The 18,605-nt window shown below is 40.5% G+C and overlaps 1 protein-coding gene across 1 annotated transcript in view; it reads left to right on the top strand.

Annotated features, from left to right (window-relative positions):
* Positions 1 to 18,605, top strand: part of LOC143012559 (neurexin-1a-like) — a 216,299-nt gene that overhangs the window by 182,360 nt on the left and 15,334 nt on the right. The window contains 1 exon segment of the mRNA XM_076165749.1: positions 17,456 to 17,543. Coding sequence (XP_076021864.1) covers positions 17,456 to 17,543 — 88 coding nt within the window.

The following is an 18,605-nucleotide window of genomic DNA, read 5'->3' as shown; positions in this document are numbered from 1 at the left end:
ACCCTTTCAAGTGAAATGGTACTCAGAACGACCCTTGAAAACGGCACAAATTCCTTCTCACAGCTGTTAAAACTGGTGAGGAAGTTCCAAATAGTGGCAATAAACCGTAAATCTTTTGTAGTACCATATTTGTTAGATCATGTGTACAAGATTTAGATTCCTAAATCTGGTGTGCTTTGCTCCTCCCACACTGATCCGTGCAGAAACAGTGTCACAGAAGTGTAAACGAAAATGCAAGCAGAGCAGGTAACATCAATACAGCTCTTAAATCACCCCAAATCTATGTAACCAAAGAAGACTCAAAAACTCATCTGCTCTTCGTCGCTGATTGAGAGTTTATGAGTATGCAAATATGGACCCACCCACCTGCACATCTGGTCTCGTTACTCGCTGTTCTAAGAGAGAAAACAAAGGCCGGATTTACACTTCGCCTGATCATCCATCCTTGTTATAATGTTTGCATTTTCCAGATAATGAGGTCACGTGTTATCACATCTCTATCTGATCTGATCAAATACGTATGTGGTGGAGTGTAAAGCTAATGCGTAAACAAGAACACATGCATTGGCAAATTTGCTGCCTCGTCTTGCCTGCTCTGCTCACTTTCATTCATAAAGTTATTTAAGTGTTATACATCATTTCTGAAAACCCTGGCTGGTTCTAACCATGTTTATGATTCAGCTATATTGCCACAAAGTTAAAACATAATTAAGTCACTTTGCTCAATTAGTGTCATTACAGACAGTATAGTAAACAGCAACAGTGTCTTTATCATTTGTAAGATTTAACTCTGAATTGCCTCCTTGGTGATCTCGTTGGCAGTTTTCACTCCATGACATATTTACATAATTGTTTACTGCAACATGAGTGGGGTGTTGATGTTTTGTGAAGTAGAATAAACTCAGACTTCAGACTAGAGTATCCTTGAAGATATGATGTTTTTGATCTAGGGACAATACATACAGAGTAGACACTGTAATTAACATAATCGTAGATTGATCTTAATCGGTCAGTTGCATCGAAGATAATAGTAGAAAATATTCATAGTTCCAGAATATAATGACGCTTAACAGACAGTTTAAAATCATTCTATATTGACCTTATTCGGAATCAACCATTTTGGGGCCTAACTTTACATTGCACAATTTACATACACACTAGATTATGTCATTACATTGCTTTTGTGGTGTGTTTGTAGCATTTTTCTATCTTTGAAAATTCATTTCATCAACATTTAATTACAAGTTGGTGCAAATGCTAATTCTCATCTTGTGCTTCAGTTTTCTAAATCTATTTAAAAGTTTTTTCCCACATGAAAAGGTTACGATTGCTTCTATTTAAAATGAATATTTAAAAAAAAAACTTTAATTCATGGAGACACCTGAGCTCATCTATGAAGCTTGGAACGCTTAGATCTTTCAAACTTTAAAGGATAAATGACAATATATTCAAAATGTCGAGGTCCTCTTTCAACTCTCACACTTTAACAGGTACAACCTACAGCTTACAGTAACAATGATGAGATGCCGTCAAAAACTACCATTCTAATTTCTGATCCAACGGAATGGTTTTCTCGGGGAAACAGGGTGGTTCATGAAACGAAGCAAGCGCAAGAAATGTGGGCAGAAATATCAGACAATGGGCAATAATTATATTCCAGATCTATGCGGTGTTAAAAACTTCTACCAATGAGCCGAGATATTGGCAGAAAGAAACAAACTTGACAAGATGAAAGCATGTTATCTGCAGGTCTTTTCACCGTCAGTAGATAGAAATAAAATGATACAATAGACCATGAAATTTGGAAAAACAGTGAATAACTGATGAGATATGTATTATACTCAAGGTACACTGCACACATTCACTGAAGAGATAAAGAGAATGCTTGTGGCTTAAGGACGATTCATCATAATTTAATTGATGTTTGCTACACCAGGTTCCCTCTCAACCTCTCATATACATCCTCTATGTCCTCTCATCCATCCGGCATTTATTCTGTTGTGTATTTTCTAGCATTTTGGAACGCTAACGCTAAAGGTGATCTTTTTGCGTGGTTGTTTTAGTAGTGATTCTCAAACTGCACCGCCTAGTGGCTACACACTCAAGCCCCCGCCGGTCATCTTTATGGAGACGAGGTGTCGGGTTGTAAGGCCAACTCATCCTCGTCTCAGTGAGGTTACAAAGCGCAGTGGGATGGTTTTAAGTTTAGCCAAGTGCTTTCACACAGGAAAAAAAAGGTCAGTGGGTGAAACGGTTGTTCGGTGATGTAGGCAGAGAAATGAATGAAGCATGCAAAGAAGTGTGCTTTGGCAGATGTCGGTGTGTTCAGTGTCATTCAGTGTGACTTCCTTCCAAAGGAGAGACATCACCGTCTCAGGACACTACACTTAGAAAGACATTGTATCTGGCCTCTGCACAAGGAAATAGTGCATTCACTGTCCTTTCCCTTCAACAGTCAGCACTTTAATCATCTTCCAGCTGTTCCGTCTCCTCTCTTATGGCAAATGCAATTCAGTAAATGCTTTTTACATTCAGAGCCTTATTGATAGAGCACGGTCATTTTAGTATGGGTGGTAATGGAACCGCTCACACTAGCGGGCGTAATATGTATCAGGCAGTTAGAAGGTGCTTGGCCTTCAAGGCACACATTTAGATCCAGTGGTGTATTGAAGACGTGGATATATGGTGAAAATTTATGTTTTTATGGCTCTATTTTAAATCCTTTGCAATACGTATAATGTATTGGTCTGGTAATGTCGGTCTGACAACAAGTCCAAAAGTCCGTAGCCAATACAGAGGACGTAGGATTCCCTTTGTAGCCTTCCACCCTTTTTTTTGTTGCACTTCCTAAAGAGTATTTGAGCTTTTACCTCTCATTAGCCTCCCTGTGACAGTGTTAACAAAAAGAACCACATCTCTAACTACACCATCAGACCATCAGGCCTAAGGTTAGTCAATACTATCGCTTCAGAATGTCTCTCTCTCTCTCTCTTTGTTCCCGAGTACATCGCCACTTTCCACTGTCCATTCCTGCCTTAAGCTTTCCTACCTCCTGCCTCTTCAGAAGTGTTTTAGACTTAGGTTTTTCATTTCCCACAAACAAAACAAATACCCTCATGCTCTTTCTTTGCATAGGATCCATTCTCCTGGAGGCCAAAGTAAGTGCTCATCATTATAAATGAAATATTTCAGCTTTTTGAGGCGCCTTATCGGATACTCAGCTGGCATTATATGATATTATACTGTAGGCCTTTGGGAAATCTGTGACATCACATTTTTGTCATTCTTTTCCAACTACTGCGTGTCCACTCTTTTAATCTGAACTTTATCGTCCTAGGCAATCCTGACCTAGTCAAGGAAAAACTTACAGCACAATAAAACCTGAAAAAAACCTCAATCTATTTTTATTTTCATAGATTTTCTTCCGTCATGCCTCGAAAAATTTTACTAAATAAGAGGGTTTACTCCAGATGTCTAATGTGTCAAGTCATCTCTGAATGGGGGAGGAGCCCTATCATATGAGCCTGACTGTCAGGTCTTAATGAAGTGTCTGCTGTCTGCTCACATTCAATTAAACCTACCATGCTTGTGTGCACCTTCAAAAAACAATGTTATGACATGAACGACATCTTCCTGTTTCAGTTGTGTTTTCTGAAATGCAGATGACAGATCTGAGTTTTCTTGCTCTTACAAACATAGAAAACATCAACAACACCAAACGGTTACAAGTATGCAAGTTTGTGATTGGAACGTTGGCTTTGCTAAACAGATCGCAGATGATGCCAATATATTGTTCGTCAAACGTTTGAAGGACTGGTTGATTAAATACAAGAAAAATGTCAAACTGGGAAAATATAGAATTTGATACGAAATGAAGCTTACTCAAAACAACTCAAGGATAACAGACATCGCCCTATGTAGCTGGGACCCTCCCAGTGAAAAAGACGAAAGCGTGCTATCATCAGCAGCCATAGAGAGCTCTTGACAGTGACTGATCCTCACCTGCACGGCTCTGTATTATCAACTCGGCCCAGCATACATACAGTACATAAATCTTACAAGCGGTCAAAGCCGGAAGCAGCCGCTTAACAGCAGCTGTGTTACTTCAAAGTTAGTTTGGCCTGCGACAACATGGAAAAGCAGCAGAAATGTTATTTAGCATAATTAAAAGAAGTGAACGTGCAAGGGTAATACTCTATTTAGTACCAACCAATTAGGAGCTAAGTCAAGTTCATATTAATGACGATGAAATGCTACATGCATGAAAAAAAATAACACGTATGTGCTCCAAACTTTTTTAATGCAGAAAGTTGACGTCTGACAGCAAAGAAGGTACAGATTGGGAATTGGGTTTGGGAATGTCAGCGAGTCACTTCAACCTGCTGTAACAGTTGCATTTCCCATGCAATTACTGGAGTTGTTGTGCACTAACCAGCTGCTGTGACCCCCTACTACAATTTAGATGTCAGTCACAAGACAGAAAACTCAAAACCAAGCATTAGCACTTAAATTATGATTAGATTATCTACTACTTATATTGTCAGTGATTTTTGGCATTTTTGTTATTTAGATTCTACAGTTATTAGCTGTGTTTTAAACTTAACTGTAAGATATCCTCTGTCAGTTGTTGTATCTCTTTTTCTCTCTTAACCATATTTGAGGGGTCATTGCCAAAACATTCTATCAGCTTCAAAATCTGATCTGATTCTACTTGAATGTTACAGCTAATACATGGTTGGACTTAATAATTCAGGTCTTTACGGTACAAAATAGGTGAGAAAATTACAGTGAGACGTTTGTAGCTGTTTCCTGGAATGTCTCCCACTCTCTAATTCGCTCTAATCCTTGCCAGTAAGTCCTTTTTTCATAAACATGATTGATTATCTTGCGGTTTCTTTCATAACCTTTCCATTTTATGTTGTTGCTGCTGGCTGATTCCAATGAGACCAATTTGCCAGCATGTGACATCCAAATAGCCAGTTGGCCCCACTATTTCAGATTTAACCCCAGGTGAGGAGTGAACGTATAATGGTCTTGTACCTTAAGGGAAGCAAAGGAACATTCTAAAGACAATGTGTGGGCCATTTTACGGAACACACTTCAGTTCCATTTGAATTGGCTTTTAGTGACTCTTCTCGTCTTGTTCCCTGAGAGAAGGAGCAGAAGTTTGTCCTCTCTGGGGTAAATGAAGACTTGACGTGCTGCACTGCTGTACCATCAGTGCAGTTTTTCAGGTACCTCCCAGGCTTCTTTACTATTGCACACTCACTATAATAAACTTACTGTCACAGTAATCCAGTGATGAGAGATTCTCTGCAATTTAGTGTTCTGTATCGTCTCAGTCGGCAGTTTCTATCCTTTTTTAATCGTTCACCAGATCCGTCTGTTTATTGTATGTTGTGCTACCTTAGGCATTGTTATAATTGTCTTCATACTGGTAGGGATTATTGTTTTACAAGCTACTGCTGCAAAAATTCTGCACAGCCTAGATTTAATACTAATCCTTCTTGCATTAATATTCAGACCTGGGAGTAATCTCGGGTTTAAGACTCCACAGGCGACTGTACTAATGCAGTATTACTTTCTCTTATCGGGTGCCGGTATGATACCTATTCAGACATAAGCTTAAGGATGATTTAGCCAACTTTATTTTTTTTGAAGGGCACAATATCTACTGATACAATGGGTTTGCTGAAGGTATATACATCTTTAGTTGTATGCACTTCTATTCATGATGTGTTACTCCAGTGTTACTGCTCTCATGACATCGTGTCACATATGAGAATGCAACCTTTTAGTACCACATTAGGGTCATTAGGGTGGTTACTTCATCCACTCTATTTACCTGTATTTCCTTTGTAGTCCACTATACGGATAACATGATCACATGCAATAGACACACACAGCTTTCTTTGTTTTCCCTGGCAGCCATTTGTTACCTCTTAGACGGATCAGACATACTGAAATATGGATAGCTTTAAGTGGGTAGCTTATTTTGTTTTTCCACAGTCAGTATTGTCAGAATTAATTTCATGAGTCTCCACAATTGGTCAGAACAAAATGGGAAATTGCTGATTCTTGGGGATGATTGTAGTTCCTTCTTTTCCCTCGCTTTTCATATTTGTATGAATAGGAATTGCTTGTCACATTGTTAACCAAGTGAAACTGTTTGCCTGAAGTCATCTACAAACACATCTTATTGTGAAGGAATGAAAAGAGAGAATTTAATAGGTGTGATATCAATCGAAGATGAAGGGCAGACAGAATGCTTAATAATTGCTTCCCCTGGTGAGCTCACCAGTTAAAGGACAGTCTGCACAGCAAAATAACAGGTTGGGAAAACACAAGGTTGCGAAGAAATGTTATAGATCAATTTTATTTTATCCAGAATATTAAGTCCACCACTATAGATGTCTCTTGTTACTGTAACTTCGTAACACACTGCAGAAGTCTTTAGTCTGAGTTTATGTGGTTAACGTGCCTTAAAATATTAACGGAAAGAAAACATCCTCAGTATAAGATTCCCCCTGCAATGCAGATGTATGGGACTGACCATCACACTACAAAGGTATTGTGAGCTTGTGTGATAGGTATCTGAGGACTCGCTTCAATGACAGGTGCGCTATTGATTTTTCCAGCTTTTGTTATATATTTTATCATTCCCTTTTGTAAATGCAAGGGTTCCACATGGAAATGGAGATTATGTAGCTGGACAGCACATGTGCCTTGCTAGCTTCCTAACCTTGCCCCTGAAGAGAGGTGTGTGTTGTAGGTGGCCCTGGAGTGTGCTGCCCAAGCCCTGGTCATGGGCTGTGCCCACCCAGTGCTGACAGATGGCAATGCTGTGGACCTGCAATGGCCCCAGGCCTGAGTCTTTCACTCCCAGCGACAGACCATATCCATCATCTTAGCCTCACCAGGGGCCATTATGGAAACTGACTTACACAGAGTCACAAGCATGGTGTCCATGTGGCTCTCTGATCCATTTCACCTTGGTAGGGGTGAATACGTATGCCAGTGTGTGGTGATATGCTGACAATTTGCATTTTTTTGGGACCATTTATGGCAGCTAAATGCTTATTTGCAGAAAACATATTGTTACATGTACTCATGGGCCCGAAGTAGTTTACTTTACTATTATAAATGGGGACATTATACGAATATTATGCTTTTAGTTTCCTGTATTTTTTTTATCAAACCTGTTTAACACGCACACAAACTATGATGCTTACATCTGCCAGCTGACCAATTAGAACAGAGTGATGTTTACTGGAGGGGGTCAGCACCTAAAATTGTGTATTTTCGTGGTCACAGAGGTGTTCTATGTAGAAAAAAACACAACATATTTAAGTATTTTGCACAATAAAACAGGGCATGTTCAAATACAATCAAGAGACACTTATCTGTAGTGTCTCTTGATTAGTTGTAGTTGTAGTGTTATTCTTAATTGTTTACTTAAGTAATTACAGTTATTTTTGTGTCATACTTATCACCAGTCAGCTGAGACATGGTTTGCTTCTACAGGTTTAGAGAATGACACTGCTGCCAACAGATGACTACAGATTGTCATTTGTTAGAGTCACAGTAAGTCAGTTTGGGTGACAGGAATGAAACCAGCGCCGTAGGAATGTTTTTTATAGTGTTTGTGTGCGGAGATGCTGCTGACACTGACACTGACAGCTTTACAGCCTGCGTTCTACATCATATTGCTGTCTTTAAAGACATTTGCTGTCATGATTTGTAGAAACAGAAAATAGTCCTGAGCCAGCTGTTGAGCCTAAGACTCAATTTGTCATACAGCCAATGCACCTGGGAGATTCTGTGATCCTTTTAGTTTCACACTATATTCACTTCTGTATCACTTGCTAAATCATCTGGGCTGAACTGAGTCATTACTGCTACTCCAAACACTCAAGAAGACAAAAGGCATGAATATAACCCTCCACACACCTTTTGTTGTAGAAAACTTTAAATTTACTAGTGAGAAAATGCTGTTGTACCCTTTGTGACTGACACATCTACACCTTGAGGACAGAAATCAGATTATGATGGTCCTCAGTGAGATGCAGGTGACCCGCTCTGCTGTTGTAGGGCAAATCTGCGCTTCCTCTTCCCTCTTGTCATGCTTTTTGCAAACGTTACACATGGGAATTAGGCCCGGGTACATTAATCTCAGCACTGATGGCGTGTACATTAAGATGACTAATTTGATCCTGTCACCTGATGAGTGACTGGGCCTGCATGTCAAGGTGTTGGTGAAGTTGGTGATCTGTTGCCGAGCTGCATACCTTTTTTCCTTTTCTGCCCTCTCACTCACAAAACACACACACACACTAGCACAAACACAGCTTGTTGGAGATGTCATCTATTTTTATGCTATAAGGGAATAGAACATGGATGTGAAGAATCCAATAGTCACTTTGCGTTACACTGAAATATTTCCCCAAATGACAAGCATTTCCATCTTAGGGTGAAGATAGTGAGCACCATGATTACAAGCAATTCTACAGTCATTATTATTCCTTCTTCATTCCCCATCTTCTACTGACTGTATGATATTCCTCTTGGCCAGTTTTCTGCCCTCAGGCCAGATTACAACCAAGGCAACCTACAGAAATGCTCTGAGCTCCAGATTCTATTTCAGATAACGCAAATATCAGGCCATCCGGAGGGGAAAATGCTTCAATACAGACAGATTTCATTTATCTGAGAGGTTTGAAAGCAAGGATAAGGAGGGGGGGGCAAAGTAGAGGATGTAATATACTTTTAATGCAATAGTGTTTATGCATAGACTCAAGAGATGAGATGAGAGAACAAGGGTGGGGGAGCGTAGGAGTTAGATACTGTCTGACTGTCTTATGAATATCATATTAAGATTTTATCATTTAGAGAATGTAGCTAACAGAAGGAGTCCAGCCTTCCACTGTGTTATCTGCTCAAAGCTGTTTACTACATGGCAGAAACTCGCTGTGCGGTGCGTACTCCAGCTACACTGTGATCTGACTACAGGCACACATCAATTTCTCCTGCACATTATTTACATCCAGAAGTACCCAAATATCCAACTACAAGGAGACAATAACACAAATGGAAAAATACTCTAATACAGACAACGCTGTAGCCAACTATGAGGTCGTCGAGCTCCAGACCTCGGTAATTATTTCAGAGTGAAAAATATAAAAAAACCTGGCTATACCTGTACAAAGAGTGAGGGGTGTAAGCGTGCGTGAGTGGTTATTGAGTGTGCGGTGCGCAGTCCAAACAATATTGCCCTCATCGCCAAAACAGCAAAGTAGGGAGAAACTGTGAACAATGATCAGGACCACAAGACTTCGTAAAAATACCAGTTATATTAAAATTGTAATTAAGTTCATAAGATGAAATTCCAACTGTACTGACGCCCTGTAATAAAGAGAGAGAACATCATCCTCCTGGCACACTCCAAGTTCCTCAGCCTGGCGTAAACCAGCACAGATTATGATACCTCTATTATCAAAATAATATGGGAAAGGATTACATGGTGAGTGAGGCGTTTGGGTGGTAGACATATCTGGGACTCTCCAAAACAGGTAAACTGGGATTGATCCTGCCGTGAGAGAATTCTCAGCTGGAGAGGAAAGAGAGGAATGTTAGAAAGAAGGAAGGAACAAATTCAAGTATGAATCAAAGGAAGGAGTAATCAAGTAAGTAGGAAAAGAAGGATTGAAGGAAAGAAGAAATACGGAGAGAAAGTAGGGCTGGCAGGTGTATGGGAAAATTAAGGAATGAGGGGAATAATGCAAGAAGGAAGGAAGAAACTAATAAATAGACAAACGTGGAAGGACACGTGAAGTGAGTAGGAAAGGAAGGAAGGATACGCAAACAAGGAAGGTTAATTCTCAGACAACTAAGCTTCACCATTCAGCTGCTAACGAACATCATTACAGCAGAACGGAGGACTAATCAGGAGTATCAATGACCCTGATATCCACTCCAAAGATGTTCAATCCCGGGATTCCCAGCCAGTCAGTCAGAACTGAAGAAGTCCCTCAGATGAGAGGCGAGGATGAAACCTCCTTGAATAGCATAATCTGGATAACTGACCTACAAGGGTGTGTAATGTAAATGGGAAAGGAAAAATAGGAAGGAAGGAAAACAAAGAGGTCCTGTTAAACTTAGAATCTACCAAGTACCTTAACTACAGCTGCCAGATAAATGTAATGGAGTAAAACTACTATATATACCTCAAAAGAAATGCAGTATTTGAGCAATTATACTTATTCCTGAATGTAAATATCAAACTTCATTCACATCTCCACTTGTATGACAAGTAAAGATTCACCCGCTTCTGTCTTGAGTCTGGGATTGAAATTGATGGTGTGACAAAAACGTTGGTTATGGAAATTAATTTTTCCTCCTGCTCAGTCAGACAGCGTCTCTGGTTACCTTAGTGCCTGAGCTGCCATATCAAAGGTGCTGCTAACTGCTGAATTTACATTAAAGCCATGTGGATGAATGTTCCTGGAAAATAAGTTAAATGTGTCCTCGGGGGGGCTTGAGGAACTTTGACGAGGCGTAGAAAGAAGTCCTCACACGTCAGTTGGTCTCTCAATACTGTAGGTGTGAGGTAGGAAGCACTCTTGGACACGCATCGAGAACATACACGTCTTTTTTAAGACCGATTTGTATTTACATCACATCCACATCTACAATGCACCATGACCTCTTCACACTCTGACAGCCCTTACCTGTCCCATGGATCACTTCCTCAGATACAGCCCTTCCTTCTAATCAACAGAAGCTCTGTGTGTGTGTGTGTGTGTGTGTGTGTGTGTGTGTGTGTGTGTGTGTGTGTATATGTGTGTGTGTGTGTGTGTGTACTTGTGCGTGCATGTGTGATGAACGCTACATACAATTTCATTACTTTGTTCCTTTGATCCCTTGTCTGTATCTCTCATGCCTGAGCATTTTGAGTCCCTGTTCATATTTCATGTTTTCATATTTCTCTTGATATGTTGCTTCTTTTCTACTTAAATCAGTTTCTTTGACACAATAGCTGGTGCATAATATGTTTCATTTCTTTGTCTTAACATGCAGGTTGTGAAACTCATTAACACATTGTCATTGCACCTGCAGACGTGGCACAGTTTTAATAATAATAGAATACTCCTTCCAGATATTAGGAAAGAACTGTTTCCAAGTAGATTCAATCTACCTTGCTGTTGGCGTGTAACTGTAATACCCACTCCCCAATTGAAAACATTTTCTCATTATTCCCACACAAACTGCATATTTTGTCCCTAATGTTGTCACGGTCAGTAATAATGGGGCCGAGTTTGTATTTCAGATGTCATAACGGATTAGTTTGTGCGTGTACGTCTGAGTGTGCTTGTGTGATTTCATAGTGTATGAAGTCAGCGTACCAGTGTGTGAAGCTGCCTCAAAGCATCTTGTTAGACTGTCTGGAATGCAGTGACTTAAGCCTGGAGGAAGATGTATGGGCAGACAGGAACATGTGGGTGCCAGGGGAGGAGATGGAGAGCCTCAGACCATCCTTTTTATAATGACACTGAGACTCAGCCTGAGGTCCAGCAGCGGCAACAGTCTGTCTCTCACAAGGGACCGAGTCTCACAGCTTAGCCGCTGAAAACAGCTGTCCACCGTGAACAGAGTTAAGGCACACGCGTATACATACACACGAGCACTCATAACAGAAAAGAAGCTCTAACAATTATTCGAAGTTAATTACCTTTGAGGAATACCAGCATGTATTGCGTGAGCTATCTTATATGTTGAAGAATGGCCTAACCTATAGAATAGACAGACAGGCGCGCGTTGACGTGCTGTAGGTAATGATGAGCTGTTTTCAGGATAAAACTGCTATGTGACCTCAATAGTTTGATGTTAATGTGAATTGAAGCTAGTTAAAGGCAGAACATTTATGACTTACATCACCTTGCAAAGTTGCAGTATTTTGAATCCTTTAGAATAGAACATAACTAACAACAAGCTTGCTTTTCCATGTTGTCTGTCTTCACTGTGTCTATTCAATACTTATTTATCATTTATTTTACCCTCTTTACTACTATTATTTTGGTGATCTTTATCAACCTTCTCTCCGTCTCACACCCATCTCTTCTCATCACACACTCACGTATCCCTAAACGGCAAAACAATTATTTATTTATATTATTCATTACCAATTTATTTATAAGCAGCTGTTGTCCAAGTGATATTAAGAATGATGATGATCGTTAGAAACAATACATAAGCATACAGAATATATTTGTATGTGTACATCTGTATAAGAAGTCATAAGCGTGTCACATACAAACATCAATGTTTGCTCCCTAGCTGAGCTGTGGTTGTGATAATATTCATCCATTGTCTTCCACCCTTGCTGAAGTCTCTGTATCACTGTGAGTCCCTAATGTTGACAGCTTGGCAGAGCAGCAGTAGGAAGTGTGTGGGCGAAGGCCAGGCAATACACAGAGCTGAACTCACAGTCTTAGAGGCCCACACGCCTTCATTATTCAGTTGGAAGCTGTTGAGCATCTGGGACTAAATTATTCATCAACATCGACCTAGTTCCATGGTGCTAAGTTAGATTCTTGGATGTCATCGGGCGCTCTGACAAGAAGTTCTGCTGCAGTGTGATAGCTGCCATGGATAAATACAGAATGTGTGCACTGAGAGTAAAGCGCCTCTGTGATAAACAGAACTGACCGCTGTTTCCACAGTTCCAGACTGTGGTGTGTAACATATCGGAGCCTTTAGGTGTGGAGAGCTCAACACAGGATTCAGAGGAACGCTCATCCAATGTTTTTACCACAGGCCATTCCTTTCCACTCTCCTGCCGGCTTCCTCTGTCTCACTGGCACACTAATGATGTGTTCTTTCAGGAGAGAGTCGTAGAACAACAAACTCTGTCCAATTAGCCTGTACAGACTGTAACTCCAGTCAGATCCGGACACTGGCGAACCACTGTGAGTGCAAATCAGTGCCAGTATGTGAAACATGCAGAACGGTGATGCGTTTCTTTTTAAGATCTTTGGCTGCAAGAGCTGCTGCCAACTACAGACACATATAAAGAGCATTTTCATCTTTTCTTTGGGATTAAAATGGAGGCTTGAATGAATCCATCACATGAATTAGCTGGGACAAAGTATGTGCAACCTGTGTTTATTTATTTATAGTTTTCTGGGAAAAGGCAGAATAATAATAAATACCAGTTTAGTAGCATACTGCATATACAGTACTTATAAACTAATTCAACAATAACAGAGTTTTACATTTTTCAAAAAAGACCTTTAATGAATTAGAATTATACACAGTACATGCACCAAACCATCTTGGATGGATTTGACACGAACAAGAATCCTCCTCTGGTGACAGTGATTTCTTCCTTGTATAGTCTTGCTGGAAAATCTTGACAGCCTGTGGGGAATAGTTATTCTGTAAAACACCAGTCTCTGATGGATTGTGTGCAACATAAACATATGGGTCCTGGAAATGAAGTGGCAATAATTGGAACCGCAAGTTATTTGAAGATAAATACATTTCTGTTCTACTAACAAAATAGTATTGATAAGCTGTTAATAATACTGAAGATAGAATACAATAAGTTTTTGATCACATGTCATTGAGAAACAGAGTTTGGGCATCAAGCAAAATGTTATCCATCTGAATATTTTTGTTGAAAAATTTTATAACAAGCGCTTAGACTGGGGAAAAAAGTTTTTCATTGAAAGGAGACAAACAAACAAAAGATAAAATAAAACAGGCATTCTCAGTGGGATACATTACCGTGACGGCAGAGGCATGCTTCGGGTAAACCCTTCAGATGCCTTCTGTGTCCTCCTGACTTTCAGCCTGTCTCCGAAGAGACAGGTTGCGTGCCAGAGAGCATTCATCAAATTAGACCAGAGAGAAAACAATGTGAAAACTCCTGCTTCTCCACAGGGACGTGCCCACAGGTTATCACAGAGAAGGTGCCTCTTGCTTTCTGCCAGCACACAGCACCCTTCCTGCAGAGAAGCACTCCCCTCTCTGCCTTTGCTCTGTCAGGCTGCGATTAAGGGGGAAACCCATACATTAAGGATAGAAGGTGTAAAGTGTACTGCATTACAATAAAGCCATCTGCTCCACATTGTCCATACGCTAGACATAGTGCAGTAGGGATGACTGCAGGGTTGTAGATAACCTGGTGTCCAGCAGGATGCGAGCGCTGAGTAAGCATGGCTTTAAGCAGCACCTGCAGACCATGGCTTTGGCTGGACATCTCATTACGGTGCAGCATTATCAATCCTCAGAGATCGAAAAGCAGCATGACAGTGTTAAGAAAAGTCCATGCCTTCTTTGGCTGAGTCAAGGTGGAATTACCTGGTTCTCCTCACCTTTAATAGTTAAATCAGTCCCCGGACCAAGGTCAGTCAATATCTTTACCTCATATACAGCACATGATGTCACTGTAGCTCTGATTAGATGTTTAATGACTCTTCATTTCATTTCATCATCATATAATATGCACAGTACACTGTTTAACTTCAGCTGAAAATCCCTTGACAGCTCAAAATATTTGACATAATAGCGTGCTCAGTAATTTATAGAACATTTTTAATAAACATAGAGCCTAAATGCAGGCCTTTCTCTATTTCTCTTCCTTTGTGTCTCGTACTCCCAATTGACTCAATTCATCACGTTGGAACATGGTCTGTGCTGCTCCGTGCAGAAGCAGATAAATGAGCTGTGCTGCGGGTTCACCGTGGTTTCAGCACTTTAGGACGTGCCGTTAGATTAATGATGCTTTGCGAGCCCCCATCCTCTGCTTTTTGAATTTTAGAGGCACTTGCTGTAAATGAAGTACAGGTACATCTTGTTTATGCAAGTGTCTGAAGGAGCATCTTTCTATGATGTATTCTTTTCATCAGCAACCGCTATTGTGCTGAGCTAATGAAGACAATTCATCGCATTCAGTATTTCTGGGGGAAAAAAAGAGTTAAAATTACAGCTGTGTCAAAGCAAATGCAAAGCCTGTTATTCAGGACATCTGCTTTAGAAAAAGATTTCCTGAGATTCCAATGTTCTTTTCCTGGCATCCCAGCCCGTCACTTTTCATCACAGTGGTTAAATTGCATGGTAAGCCTCTCACACACCCCACATTGAATTGTCACGGGTGAAAAAGAAGCCAAGCGTTGGAGAAGGACACCATGAATTGGTAATGTTATTGGATTTCTACCAGGTCATGACCACATCAAAATGTTGACCTACACACTAATCCCTGATGGCAAATCAATGCAGAGTGAGATGTGAATTTGTTTTGTTGTTGATTCCAAAGCTTACATCCACTACACAGGATATTTGCTTAAAAGTACAATGTAAGAATTGTACTTCACTGGAGCTTATAGGTAGAACTAATCAAAGATCAACATGCAACCTTTGTCCTTGGATGGGGAAATGAGTGCGGCATTGTGATTGTATCCCTCTTAGCATTATAGAATTGTGAAGCTGTAGCCCCGGAGCTATGGAGTTGCAAATCAAACAAAGGCATATTTGAAAGATTTATACATATTAGACATTCTTGTTTTCCTTTATGTCCTCAAATACATGACAAGAGCAAAAGTAAATACAGCATCTGTAGCCTCCCTCTCCTTCTACCACGCGATTGCAAGTCTATTATTTTTATTGTAGAATTAATACTAACCTTTAAATGTAGTTTCATATTCAGTATCGGATTTCACTGTGGTGATAGAAGTCTCAGACTGCTACTTTCTGACCTGAATGAGGAGACAGAGACTTATAAATATGAACGGGTGTACACCACCCCTCAGGTTATTCTATGGGGAGTTAACCTACATCTAGAACACCCACCTCACATCGCTTTCCTCGTCTCTGCTCGCAAATAAATCTGAAGGACAGAGTTGAAGGCAGGGAGAAGAAACGAAGGATGAGAAAAGGGGGTGAAAGGGAGAATAAGGGAGGTAAGGCTGGAGGAAGAGAGAGGCAGTATTGATTCCTTGATTCCCGAAACCTCTGCCAGTGAGTGCAGCGTGTCAAGATCTCCCGCCAGGAAAAACAAATCACAAGGCTGAAGTGATGGATGTGGCACTCCAGGATCCGGCAGTTTTGCCATCTGGATGGTCGACACTGTATATCAGCCTCATGCACGGCAAATTAAATTTACATTTGGGCAGCTTCCCCAAGCCTCACCCAGCACAGATGCACCAAAAACAGCCCGCCACCAAAATGCCTTAATGGGTTTGACTTATCAATTCCAGGTCTATTATGTAAAGATGATGTTGCTTCATGTTTTAAATGTAGAAATGATGTAACAGTGAAAATCGAATCACATTACATGCAGCCAAATGGATATTACACAAAATGACATCACCTTTAATTTCCTTAAGGTGAATCGATACTAATCTAACTTGCAGATGTATTTTGATGCACAGACAACATCAATAGAATAACGGAATATATAATTAAATAAAGTTCTGAATTCATCTTAATTTTGGGGACATAATGCTTTTCTTCTACATGGATGCTTCCCTGTGCCCTAATATGAAAAACTAACAAAGATTAAATATTGTGAAGTACCCATTTGAGCCGTTAAAATGTAAAATATTAGTGCAAAAAGGGTGAGAGGAGGTGCAGGGCTAAGTGTACATCAGGTTATTCTGCTTAGCAGGACTCCATAACAGAAAATGAAGCCCAGCCTTGAAGAGGCCGCCATGCTTAAATGGAATGACCTTTAACGCAGAGCTGATCAAATGGCCTGAAGCAAGGCTGTAAAAGAACATTGCAGTATAATGTTTTACAGTGCACTTTTTCACTGCTCTTTTGTTCGTCCTTTCCCATTTTCCACAGAGATATTGTGTTTGGCAGTTGAGGGGGCACATTTAAAATGGTGCAGAATAAATTTGGTATGGAAGTAGCAACAACTCTACATATGCCATGCTTACCTGACGTCTGATTACAAAGGAAACACACTGACAACACAAACACTACAGATTTAAACCTCTGCCGTTTGCCATTTGTTTTCCGATTTATGTTTTATTTCATGGCTGTTTGTCCTCTAAATGTCAGATGGGTTTTCGTGGCGGCCCTTAACAATCCCTTGCAGCGGTATGCGAAGACACACACTAACGCTCACAGTGAGCATGTGAGCTGACAGCTGTGCTGTGAACTTTAGCCCTCGCTGTTCCTCAATAATCAAATCTCATCTTTGTGAGAATAGTGCTGCCTGAAAGAGATGTAGCAGCTGCTGCCATACCAGGCAGCATGTGTGCTGACAGATAAATCCAGCAGCTAAGCAGTATCGCTGTCTGGATTCACTTCTCATCCTCCTATCTCCCCTTAACCTAAACCCTCTGGGCATACTACTTTTGGTAGTTTACAGTAGGAACCATCTTACCTGATTGATGCGGCTAAATATTTTATACTCACTGCTTTCCTGTGTGCCTCTCTCTCCTTGCAGACTACCGATGACTTGCTGGTGGCTTCAGCTGAGTGTCCGAGCGACGACGAGGACATTGATCCCTGTGAGCCGAGCTCAGGTGGGTTAGGTTAGTCATCTCTTTTTTTCCTACTTTTCTCTGGGTGTGTCACTGTGATTCTGTGTGTCAAAAGTCCATGCCCATGTCCACCAAAATACTCTTGACCAACACACAACACCGATCATTTAGATGAGAAGACAAGAAGAGGTTTTGTAATAGCTGGCAAACTTTCCGTCTGTGGTATCAACTGAGTCATAAAGAAAACTGTGGGCATTCCACGACATCTGGGGAAAAGATAGTTAAAGCCAGACTAAGATAGGAGACTCAAGCAAAATCCTATTAAATTTGATGTCTCTCAAAGCAGACTTTTGAAGTGGGACATTACCAGCATTTATGCGACAAAGCACACGCCTAAACAGTTCACTAAATGAAAGAGGCATTGACATAAAGGCATAAACATCAACAGACGGATAAGGCCTTGGACACTGATATATCTGTGCAAGGGAAATAGGACTCCTGTGGGGACAGAAATATTAGCTTCAATGCACGACCTTCCCATTGACAATACATCAAAAGTCAAGGAGGCTATGTTGGAATATTGGGAATTTCCCTGATGATGGTGATGAGTGCTCTTGCCTTCCAATCAGGTCTCATTAGTCTGAGAAGTCTCCATTATCCATGCGTTGTAATGGCTTGTGGGGCTTTCTACATGACTTGAGTTGCAGAGCTTTAATGTTTTCGTAGATATGATATAAATATAACTGTAATCTTGTTGTTGTAATCTTCTTTCTGTTTATTCGCGCATGCATTCCGTCATCTAGCTTGTCTCGATGGGTTCATGTATGTTAATGTCGAAGGTGCCATACCTTCCGGTCATTTAGCTCCTCCTGCCTTGGAACACAATCAGGTTTCTGAATCTACACACTGGAGGATCAGAGAGTGTTCTGATGAAAAGAAAGTAGAAATGGAAAAGCAAATAATCACATGCATGAAATTGATTAATAAGATGCAGTCATGTAAGACAGGCTGACCTAGTATAGGGATGATAGTTGCTGCCCTCATGTGCCGTCAGATATGCCATTTATGAGTTGTGTGCTTACGAATGGCTGGAAAAAAGAGTTGCAGAGGTTT

The sequence above is a fragment of the Genypterus blacodes genome, unplaced genomic scaffold, assembly GCF_046128005.1.
Source record: "Genypterus blacodes isolate CSIRO-AG114 ecotype Tasmania unplaced genomic scaffold, CSIRO-AGI_Gbla_v1 ptg000012l_1, whole genome shotgun sequence".
NCBI lineage: Eukaryota > Metazoa > Chordata > Actinopteri > Ophidiiformes > Ophidiidae > Genypterus > Genypterus blacodes.
This window is presented reverse-complemented; position numbering and strand designations above follow the sequence as displayed.